The sequence below is a fragment of the Barbus barbus genome (assembly GCF_936440315.1).
Source record: "Barbus barbus genome assembly, chromosome: 18".
Classification (NCBI taxonomy): Eukaryota; Metazoa; Chordata; class Actinopteri; order Cypriniformes; family Cyprinidae; genus Barbus; species Barbus barbus.
The window spans coordinates 21,029,455-21,041,691 of NC_136746.1; the positions used below are offsets into that span (position 1 = coordinate 21,029,455).

At 37.4% G+C, this 12,237-nt stretch overlaps 1 protein-coding gene across 1 annotated transcript; it reads left to right on the forward strand.

The window, feature by feature from the left end:
- Positions 1-370: 370 nt before the first annotated feature.
- Positions 371-11,577, forward strand: ftr80 (finTRIM family, member 80). Its single transcript, XM_079439890.1, has 8 exons — positions 371-423; positions 4,391-5,006; positions 5,229-5,324; positions 5,474-5,707; positions 6,012-6,168; positions 9,398-9,442; positions 9,531-9,572; positions 10,032-11,577. Exons 2-8 carry the CDS (start codon positions 4,416-4,418, stop codon positions 10,598-10,600), a joined length of 1,734 nt encoding a protein of 577 aa, XP_079296016.1. The 5' UTR covers positions 371-423; positions 4,391-4,415; the 3' UTR covers positions 10,601-11,577.
- The last annotated feature ends 660 nt before the right edge of the window (positions 11,578-12,237 follow it).

Here is a 12,237-nt window from a genome sequence, read left to right on the forward strand (position 1 = left end):
AAACCATACTGTAAGTCACTTGTTCCGCGAAAATCCGCATTTTGAATATTGTTAAAAGAATGATGTATGTGTGCTCATTCATTTATTTCTTCAGGAACGCGGAGAGAGTTATAGGGAATTATGTTCCTTTTTATGCAAACAATATATAAATACAAAACGGCGCAAGAGGGCGGTGTTGTGCAGTGTAGTGTAGAGCAGGTTTTTTTTTTTCAAACTTCTTTGCACGGGCAGATTTTATTATTACCATAAGTATCTGTGTTGTTATTTATGTACAATTCTGAAATTTAACAATTACTTAAACACTGTTACCAATAAAATAATATTATTTAAAAAATATATTTGAGTGATCGATCCACCCCTCCCTCTTCTCAGAAAACAAAAGTGAAATGATCTGTTATTTCAGCTGCGTGCAGGAGATGATGAGTGTGGCTGTGGCAAGCTAGAGTGTGTTGTTGTGTAAATCTGAACCCTTTATTTGTTTGTTTTGGTTTTACAAACTAATTTTTCTATATTATTTTTGCGGAAGTAAGTTAGTGTAATAGCCTGTAGATGCTATTTGTCTTGGATAGGTCTGATGTTTAAACCAACTGTAAATTGCAACAGATAGCATCTTGTTTTCACTAAATGCAAATTGTAATGCGATTAACGCAATGAATAAATAAGCCATTTGTTGTAAGGGTAAATTCTGATCAATGCATGTGAAAGTCTGTGCCGACATTACAGACTGACCATTTGAACTTGTATTATTTTATTTCTCACTGATCCAGGAAGTGGTCACTTAGAGATGTTTGCCGTTGTCCTTTAAGATCATTTCTTTTTAATACATCTAGAACTCGTAAGGTCTGTAAATCCTTGCCGTTTTTATTTTGCATAGTGCGGGTAGGGATACTAGAGATAATTTGCCCTTCCCTCAAATAATGTTGCGCTGCTAATAATTATAACAACAAAAATAGCATATAATACAGCTTTTCATAGCGAATTGCGAGGCTCTGCAGATGTCGATGCATGTTGTCCACCAAGCGGCACTTTTATTGAGAGTATGGAACGATCGGGTTTGCTCTAAAGGTGAGTTAGGGTTAAGCAAACATATCTGTGAGAAGGCACGTAAACATGGTCTGTAGGTCCCCCGTTCATTTTGTTAGAGCAGAGGTGCCCAAACCTTTTACCACCACGGGCCAAAGTTCAAACTTGATTGAGGGCCATGGGCCAAGAGTAAATGTTGCATTATATAGAACATTGGTCTCAAACTCAATTTCTGGAGGGCCACAGCTCTACAGTTTAGCTCCAAATCACACCTGAGTGTCTAGTGATCCTGAAGACCTTAGGCTTGTTTGAGATGCGCCTTGCCTCGCCTGTAATTTAGTCAAGAGTAGGCGGCTGCAGTGAGGGGAGGAGTGAAAAAAGTGCAGGCAAGCCGGACACTTCCTGAATCTCGTTGTGTTGTTGGACTGCAAACCTCAGCAATGGAAGAGATCGCGTTCGCGTTCTTTATCGCACTTTGTGGATGCCTTTTATAATCAAAGTCATAATGAGAAATAAGGAGCACACAGATGCTGCACTAAATTTACACTGTTATCCCTAATTATGGGCTAAACATTTCAGAGTGGGATATGGCACAGCTGATTAACCTAATTATGTGTATCCTACTTAAGGGACAGTTTACCCCCCAAAAAAATCTTTGGGTGAACTATCCCTTTTTTACATGAAACATATTCCATATAAATATATTACACAATTGTTTGTCACCTTAATGTAAATTTGAATTTCATGTTTAATGATTAGGAAAAGTGTGTACAGCAAATTATTATTCAAAATTAATATGAAACAAAAACACATTCTAAATGAAGAAATGAGCATGCATGTGTGGGCTTTGTTTACTGCACTCCTGAAATAAGACATACCCAGATAAAGATCTCAGATAAAACACAAACATGAGGCCTAATTGCAAAACCGTCACATTAGATGTAGCTATGCATGCATGTATTGATGGATTGACTAATATATTTAATGGAATAATGTTGTACAAAAATGCAAATGTACAAAATTAACACCAGCATACAATACATAAAGAGAAAATTACAACAAACAGGACTTCAAACCAAGAAAATAAAAATAAAAGGGTAAATAAATAGCACATGTCCTAATTACTAATAAATTACTATGTAAAAGTAAATAGTATTAGGCTATAGGTAATGGACTTCTTAGGATTAACGGGGAAAAAATATCAGATGACATTCGCAGCCAATGAGCATTAAGCTGTGTCGTCAGCAAGTCGTTTCCCATGATGCTTTTGATCAGCGCAGTCAGTGGAGAGCAACTGCGCTCGACTGCAGAATCCGACACGTGCGTCTTGCGCTCGCGAGAGATTTTTGACATACGTCAGCATGACATCAGAGCAAGGCGGACCGCACTCGGACACATTTCTAACCGGCATGCATCTCGCGCTGATCACCGGTGATCGGTTCTGCGCAGATTTTGCTCATCTCAAACAAGCCTCTTGATTATCTGGATCAGGTGTGTTTGATTAGGGTTGTAGCTAAACTCTGCAGGGCTGTGGCCCTCCAGGAATTGAGTTTGAGACCAATGATATAGAATTAGCTATATACAGCAGGGGTGTCAAACTCAATTCCTGGAGGGCCACAGCCCTGCAGAGTTTAGCTCCAACCCTAATTAAACACGCCTGATCCAGCTAATCTTTAGGTGTGTTCGACTTGAAGCGGCGCTGCGCAGAATGACATCAAAGTACCGCGAGAGCAGACGGATCCTTAAGCTTTTGAATTGCTCTCGCGGTACTTTGATGTCCTACACTGATCATTTCAAGTCGCTGTATCCATCTCCAGACTTACATATGCTGCACTCTCTCTATATGTGGACAACAAAGTTTGTAAATCAGTTGATAAAATCCTGTTTAATTTTGTTTGGAAAAACAAAATTCATTATGTTAAGAAGTCTGTAATAATGAACACATATGAGTATGGTGGGTTGAATTTCCTTGATTTCTCTTCTTTGAACAACACTTTCAAAATTAATTGGATTAGGCAGTTTTTGTGTAATCCAAATTCAATCTGGAATTTTATCCCCAATTACTACTTCTCTAAATTAGGTGGTCTCCCTTTCTTATTGATCTGTAATTACAATATTGCTAGAATCCCTTACAATTTATCTAAATTTCATAAACAGTCATTACTTGCATGGTCATTAATCTTTAAGCACAATTTCTCCCCACACCGATATTTCATTTGGAACAATCAAGACATTGTTTATAAGAGAAAATCTTTGTTTTTCAGTAATTGGTTTAATAAAAACATTTTGATAGTTTCTCAGTTATTTAACTCAGAAGGCCTTATTTTAAGTTACGAAGAATTTTAGTGTAAATTTGACTTCCCAGTAACTCCCAAAGAATTCTCCATTGTCATGGATGCTATTCCTAAAGGAGTTGTCATGCTTTTAAGGGACTCTGTTAGATCACCCAGTACTTTACCCATTTCTTTAGACCCATTTGAAATCCCAGTAGGAAAACTATGCTTTTTGTCACATCCTTCATCACGTAACTGTAAGATTAGATCCCTTTTTCAAAAGGAGCTTGTAACAACTCCATATGTGATGTCTTACTGGAAGAATGTTGTTAATCATATTGACTGGAAAAAAGTATGGACTCTGTCTTCAAGATACATCATAACTAACAAGGTTAGAGACATCTCATTCAAATTGTTACACAGATTTTACCCAACTAAAATGTTTTTGAAAAGGTTCAAATCAGATATAGATACAAGCTGTGCTTTTTGTGGTGACCCTAATGAAACTGATATGCATGTCTTTTGGGATTGTCCTCACACGCAGCTATTTTGGATTGAATTCTCTAATGTTATCAATCGCAATGTGCTCCAGGGTTTCTCTTTGCTTTTCAAGGATGTACTGTTTGGCTTCTTTAATATACAAAAAGATAAAATTAATGAATATTTTATAATTAACCTATTATTACTTCTTGCAAAGTTTCATATTCACCGCAGTAAGTTTACTCATCAAAATCCTTTATTTCTTGTTTTTAAAAAAGAGGTTCAACAGTATATCCAAGCTATTTCAGCTTCCAAGAATCTTAAAGCTCTTAAGACAGTTAATTTATTCAATTTATTTAATCTTTTTTGACTTATTTTGTTAAACTTGGTTTTGGATTATTTAATTGTTACATACATCTAGAAATGGTGCTTTGCATGTAATGTAATCTCTTTGTATGTAATGCTGTTATTTTCTGTACTTCTATTTTTGCCTTGGCATTAATAAAAAAAAAAAAAAAAAAAAAAAAGTCGCTGTATCCGAAATCGCCCCCTATATACCCTCAAATAGAACAAATAAGTATATCACTTATACATCACTTTCTGTTTTTCTACAGTGCTTCTGAAGGTTAAAGTACAAAAATGGCAGAATCATCTGATGAGCAAAATCCTTTTAACTGTCCAATCTGTCTTCATCTTCTGAAGATTCCAGTAACGACAACTTGTGGTCACAGTTTCTGTATGAAGTGTCTTAATGAATTCTGGGATCTGGATGATCAGAAGGGTGTTTACAGCTGCCCCCAGTGCAGGCAGACGTTCAGCCCAAGACCAGCGCTCAGCAGAAACACTGTGCTGGCTGAAGTTGTAGAGAGAATGACGAGAGAAGCACCAGAAGCTGGAACAGCCTCTCCTGTCCTGAGTTTTGCTGTGTCTGGAGATGTGGAGTGTGACATCTGCACAGAGACCAAACTAAAAGCTATCAAGTCCTGTCTGGCATGTTTGGCGTCTTACTGTGAATCTCACATTCAAACTCATTATACATCTCCTGCTTTAAGGAGGCACAAACTGGTCAATGCCTCACCACATCTACTGGACCAGATCTGCTCCCAACATGATAAACTATTGGAGCTGTTCTGTTGCCAAGATCAGCAGCTGATATGCATGCAGTGCGCTTTGATCAACCACCAGAACCATAGCATGACTTCACCTGCAGCAGAAAGACAAAAAATACAGGTAAAGTGACAGATTTGTCTGTGTGATAATTTGTAGCAGTTAGAAGACTGACATAATTAAAAAAAAACCTATAAATATTTTAATCAGAATGGGGTGTGTGTGTGTGCTTACCTGTTTCAAAGACATAAAACATTGTTAGAAATAATAGTTATACTGTTGTTAGTATTTTGCCTGTGTTTTGCATTGAAAAATTAAAATGACCTTTAATTTAATTGTACACAGGAAAAGTTGAAGTCAAATCAGGATGATCTGCAAGTGGACATGCTTCAGCGAGAGATCAAGGTGAAGGAACTAAGACAAGCCATGGACTCTTATAAGGTAAGTGCATTTTAGCATGTTATAGTTTATGTAATGTAGTATCATTGCTACATTAATACTTAGCTATGTCCAAGTGCAGTCAATAGGCTGCTTCTAACAATAGTTAGAAGTTCTATTTTAATTTTATTTTTTTGTGTGTCTTCTGACAGCTCTCCGCAGAGGCAGCAGTGGAGCACAATGAGAAGATGTTTACTGAGCTGATCAGCTCCATGGAGAAATGTCAAGCTAATATAACAAAGATGATCACAGCTCAGAAGAAAGCAGAAATAAACAGAGTTGAGAAACTCATACTTACACTGGAGCAGGAGATCAGTGACCTGAGAAAGAGACATGATGAACTGGGGCAACTTTCACTGATAGACGATAACATCAATTTCATTCAGGTAACAAAAGTTACCTGATAGTGGTTTAATAGTGTCAATAGTGATGAGAGGTGGGGTACTAATGTCTTTTTTGTACATTTGGATCCAAACTGCGGTACATTTGCAGTATCAGTACACATAACAATGTGAGTTCACATGAACTGCCCCCTAGACTGCCTTTCAAGCAGGCTAAACTATTCTCTAACCATCCAACCAATGAACCAAATAAGCTGTATTCATCAAACATCAAATGAACTGTGGTTGGCACCAAAAGCTCTATTGCGAATACACCTTGTTTTTTTCTTTCTTTTTTTTCTGCATGTAGAAATTTTCATCTCTTTCCCGCTGCCAATGTTCAAACTTGTCCACCATCTCCATCAGCCAACGTCTGACATTTGAGGAAATAGAAAAAGTTGTCTGTGAGCTGAAAAGCCAACTAGATGATCTCTGTGAACAAGACATATTGTGGATATCAGAGAAAGGTAAAATTACATATTTTTGACCACTAGAATTTTTTATAAATCTTACGAGCTTTAATTTTTTTTATACACTTTCTGGAGTGACTGGTGCTTACTCAACTTGCTGATCTTGCTCAACTCATGCAGAATTTGCCACCATATTGCTAGTGTGTTGGGGGGGAATGCCAGGGTGTTGCTATGCAGTTCCTAAGGTGTTCTATGTGGTATTTGGCATGTTGTTATGCGGTTGGTACACAATCCATTTCTCTACCTCAGAAAGCTTCACACTGTCCGGTCTCATTCATGTCTGTAGCTCAAACAGTATGGGATCAGTTATGGGCTTAACCCTTGTGTTGTGTTCAGATTCCTGTCACATTTGTGGTGTTCCCAGTCAAAAATGACCTGGCCTCAAAAAATTGCTTCTAAATCACTCATTTTATCACCAACGATTGGATTCAGTCTTTTTGTCAACTTGTTTTCTTTCATTTAGGACAGGTTTTGTGTGTCTATGTGCATCTGATTAATTGTAGGCCTCATTTATCTGAAAGTAGGCACCTAATTTTTTGAGTGAAAAAAACATTTTTTTATGAATAATTTGAACAATATGAGATAAATTATGAAAATTTGTTTGTTTTGAAAGGCGCTTATTTTGTACAAAATTACACAAAGTCACACTTGTCAAAAATGGCCGGCCATTGAAAGTGAATGGGGAAGAATTAAAGTAAGCGAAGCAACTAGTGTTCAGGAGCATGTTGTGCTTGCAAACATAAAGGCTTTGAAGATTGCTCCTCTTAAATTGTTGCAAGGTTTTCAGCTTGTTCAGTGATGTTTTACTCTTCCAATATATCTTGCAATGCATCTTCACAGTAAGATTCATCTTCAGTTGTCTCTTCCTCGCTATTTTCTTGATCAGTTATATGATCAAGAATCTCTTGTAAAGACAGCTTCTTTGCTATTGTGCTATCACTAGCCGGGTTTCCATCACCCTATTTTAATGCGCGTTTTGAAGTATTGCATGAAAAACAAGTGATGGAAACGCAAAACTTTGAATAAAAATCCCTTAATTTGCAAAAAATGTTTTGCATGAAAAACAAGTGATGGAAACGCCAAGTTTTGAATAAAAATCCCTTAATTTGCAAAAAATGTTTTTACACTCCTTGAGGTGGTTTTTAACTTGTGCGAAAAAGGGTTGATGCGAATAATGGGAGATGGAAACGCATTTTGCGAATAAATTCCTCCAAGCGCATCAAAAAAGTCATGTGACTTTGTGCTATGGGATGGCAAAACCTGACTAACCAGCAGACTGGTGTCATTCCACAACATCTGAAATGTTGTTATGGTCATTCTCAAATGCCCGAGTAAAGTCTGTCGTCAAAGTATTTCTCTAATTTCTTCCCAGAAATGTCTTGCACGACTGCGTTCCCAAACAGTAGCATCCACCTCCAAAGGCAATGACCGCATTCATTGTGTTTCATCTGCTCGCTCTGAGGTGCAAATAATTTATTATAAATGAAAATTTTTATATTCTCCTACGTTTCTTAGTGATTTATAGTGCAGGTTTATCAGGAAGTGACTATTTTGTTTTCTTTGACTCGTTGTATGGAAACGGTGCTTGTTCGCAAATGTTTTATGCAATATTCCAGTTTTGCGCATAAGTTAAATTCGCAACTTTGGATGGAAATCCGGTTTGACTGAATGACAAGCAAGGCACTGTGAGGCATTTGTATGCTCTCTCTCTCTGTGCTAAAGCATTTATTTGTAAACTTTCGTCTACTCTGTGAGAACACGAAAGCCTCAAAACCTATTGTCATAATGTTTTGTCTAGAATATGTTGATGAAAGAAAAAATTATTTTGAAGTCAATGCAGGCTAAAGACAAGGCAGTTTGAACGTGTGTGTGTGTGTGTGTGTGAGAGAGAGAGAGAGTAATAATATCAGATTCATAAAAGCATATTGCATGCAGTTCAGGGTAGGATGAAATGGGTGTAAAACTCACAATAGTTTGTATGAATGGGTGTGTGTGTGTGTGTGCGCGTGTGCTTCCTGTCTGGAGTTTGGGCCTAGCAACTGTAAAGTCGTCCTCAAGCCTAGACATGGATACATTCCGAAGGTGCTCTCAACTCCGTTCAGAGCCCAGGTTATTAGCCCTCTGGTGCTCCCCTCTGCAGATTTTTGTTTGCTTTGGAGGCCGCTCTAAGGGGCTGCTGGTTACCAAGAAAAGACTGTCCCGTTGCATAATTGACACAATAGCCTTGGCTTATGCCTCAGAACGTTTGCAATGCCCCATAGGTGTGAGGGCCCACTCCACTAGAGGAATGGCCTCCTCCTGGGCTTGGTCCAGCAGAATCTCTATTGGTGAGATATGTGTGGCCGCTGGCAGTTCGTAGCCGTCCACATTTGATTTTACAGCCTAGATGTCCCTGCTCTCCAGGCATGGATTTTATCGGCTTAAACTGCTTGAACTGCTTATTTCTCCCTACGGTGGAAATAGCTATGTCCAAAGGTCCTCAGCTATGCTCGGGACTCAGTTGGCTCATGCTCTCTAGGGGTCCTTAACTTAAGTGCTCCAGAACTGAGCTCGCAGAGCAGCTTAGTCTGCTTCTGCTCATAGCACGGCGTGATTGGATACGTTCCCCATACACAAAGTGAAGTGAACGTTCAAAAGGGAACACTCCAGTTACAGACGTAACCTCGGTTCCCTGAGATAAGGGAACGAGCGGTGTGTCACTTGCCGTGCTATAAGCTGCACGCGAAACGATGACTGTCGCTTCAGTAGAATGATTCTGATGAAATGGCGCTGCAAGCCGACTTATATACACGTCGGCTTCACCCTTTCTGGCGGGCTAAAGCGTCATTGGTTTGTGCAGCTACACAAACGTGAATAAATCAGGCTTCAGTAACAGAGTAAACAGGAGTTTACCCCATACACAACGCTCGTTCCCTTATCACAGGGAATCGAGGTTACGTCAGAAAAACGGAGCGTTTTTAGCAATTATCTTTCATCTAATTGATGTTTTACTGGTTTACCCATGCTGAGAGCTTTTTATAATGTTTTAGTTTAAGGAAAAAATGTGATTTCAAGCTGTGTCTCTTTTTCAGTTATTTGAAAAAGAGAAAAAAAACTGAAGCCAGAATTGAAATTCATTTTTTATAATGTCTAAAAAAATATATAGTACAAATTGAAGATGCAGATTATATTGTCATAATATTGCAGGATTGTCATAATAATGTTATATAAATTTTACATTCAATAGTTCCCGCTGTCCATATAATGGCGAACAATGAAAAAGTCCCAAAGTGTAAGTCAAACATGCTTTTTTTTATAACCAGAAACACTTACAGTAGATAAACGCACGTACTTGCTTATTTTTTTTTTTTTTCTTTCAGATTTGCCATCCCATCCCAAGACCAGAGAAGAGTTCCTCATATGTGAGAGGCTTTTATAAAACAATAATACATATAAATGTACATTGAAAGGGGTGACACTATGGCGACTGAAAGGGGACATGTTTGGTTCACATTTTTTTGAGAAATTCAGCATAATGCATATATTAGAATTTTCTTAACATTTATCTATGAGAAAACTCAACATAAAACTTTGTGCTGCATTCATATTCTGATTTGTTTACTTAAAAGATTAATTCAAAAACAGATTGATTCATGAATGGAAAAAGTCTTAACTTTATAATCATCCTTAATATATTAATGACTAGCATAGCTGAAATGAAATTTGATAAGATAAATGCTAAATATCAATTGTTGAATATTAGTTTGGTCATCCAAAACACACTAAACTAAGTGAATCGAACAATGCACCTTCCCGATCACTGTATATAACAATGTTAAGTTGGTGGTATGAATTTTAATTCCATTTTCTTTTTCTCACAGATTCTTGTGATCTGAATCTGAATCGCTCATCAGCCTGCAGTCAACTCTCTGTAAACAACAAGTCTGTGTCAAGAATTAATTCTGAACAATACAATAACTATATGGGCTCATCACGTTCTTTTGGACAGACATATGTTAGTACATTCCAGGAACGTACATACCAGGTGTTGTGTAATGAGAGTCTATCTGGACGCTGTTATTTTGAAATTCAGTTGGAAGGAACAGGTTGCTCTATTTTGTTCTCATATGATCAAATTAGTCAAGGAGGTGGAACTTTTATCTTTGGCTCTAACAATAGATCCTGGAAATGTGACTTTCCAACAGCTAATCTTAAAGTATGGCACGAAAACCAACAGACTAACATTTGTTTGGTCTCTAAAATTGGAGTGTTTCTTGATCAAGAAGCAGGAGTGGTTTCCTTTTACAATGTCTCTGACAAAATGACTCTCCTGCACAGAATCCAGACTACATTTACTCAGCCCCTCTACCCTGGGTTTTCATTTCAGAATTGGGGAAATTACTCTTCCGTGGCAATTTGTGATCTGTCATCTCCAAAGCAAAATGAGTAAATCTAATTAAAAGTGATATTCTTTTTTGTCCATATATGTCAGTCACTGGGCTATCCTACGGAAAGAGGTTTATATACAGTATAAATTGTGTGCACGTGCGCGCGCATGTGTACGTCCAGTACGTGTACGTCCCTGGTACATACATGGTAAATATATTGTACCTACAGGCAAATGAGTGGTAACACTAGGTACTTACCTGAAGTGTATGTGCAAGGTTACAAATAAGAAACACGGCTGTACTTAACAGTCGCACATGCATGGTAATTAGTATGTACATACAGACAAGTGTGGGTAAGAATGGTCACTTACAGGTAATGCCCGTACATGGTAACTAATTAGATACTTTACTGTACTTATTAATGTATATACATGGTAAATATGTAGTACTTAACGGACAAGTGGGTACAAACAGGCACGTCCTTACAGTATCAGTATATGGTAACTGAGACACATTACTGTAGATACTAATGGTATGTACATGGTAAATGTGTAGCACCTATACGGGAAAAATGTGCTATTATGTGGTAACAAACAAGACACATACTGTACTTGGTATAAACGTGGTAAATACGTAGTACTTACAAACAAGTGTGTGTTAATGTTAAATTGCTCACCACAACAGTGCTTACAAAGTTTGAAGAATTGGTAATTCCTGTGTAATGTTTATGTAAAATGGTGCACTTTATTTTACAGTCATATTTCTATATACTTATGTACATCTACCATCAATTACTCAATAAGTCCATGTTTATACCCCAAATTTGAGTACGGCATAACTTCTTCTGTACATTAACTAATAGGTACATACACCAGTACTTACATATTTACCACGTGTATACCAAGTACAATATGTGTCTTGTTTGTTACCACATAATAGCACTTTTTTTTTTGTACAAACTGAGGAATTGTCTGTATACCAACAGTAGAACAGATCCATGAAATAAATGGAAAATAAAGTCTTTCTTGCATTTGTTTTGAAAGCTTTTGCATGTGTTTTTTGTTGTTGTTTGTTTTTGCTTTCATTGGAGAATAAGAATTTAAAATGGGGTAAATATCATTATGAAATGTTTTTTCTTTTTTTTCTCAAATACATGTTGGACACAATTACTGGTATCCCTAGAAATTCTTATGAGTAAAATATATCTGAAATATATTCCCATTCATATTCAAAATTTTGAGCACACCAGCTTGATTATGAACATGTCATGATCCAGCCATGGCTTCCTGTTTCACTGAAATATAAATAGGAGGGAAAACAAAGGCCAAATTCCCTTAATCATCCATCACAATGAGAAAAAAGAATATATTTCTGATGTGCAGCAAAAGATAATTGAGCTTCACAAATTAGAAAGTGGCTTTAAGAAAAGAGCTAGAGCAGTGAAAATTCCCATTTCCATCAAGGCAATAATTAAGCATAATAATTTAAGCATAAAATGTTATGAATCTGCCAGAAAGCAGGTTATGTGACATACCCAGGTAGGTTTGAGGATAAGCGAGCGGATAACCTCAGCTTTCGGTTCCAAAATCGGAGATTACTTTTGGGGTAAGTAACCATAGTAACTTGCTTTCTGAAGATAACCTGCTCCGGAGCAGGTTATGTTCCAGGGTTAGTTCACTTCAGTGCTATCAGTGCACGC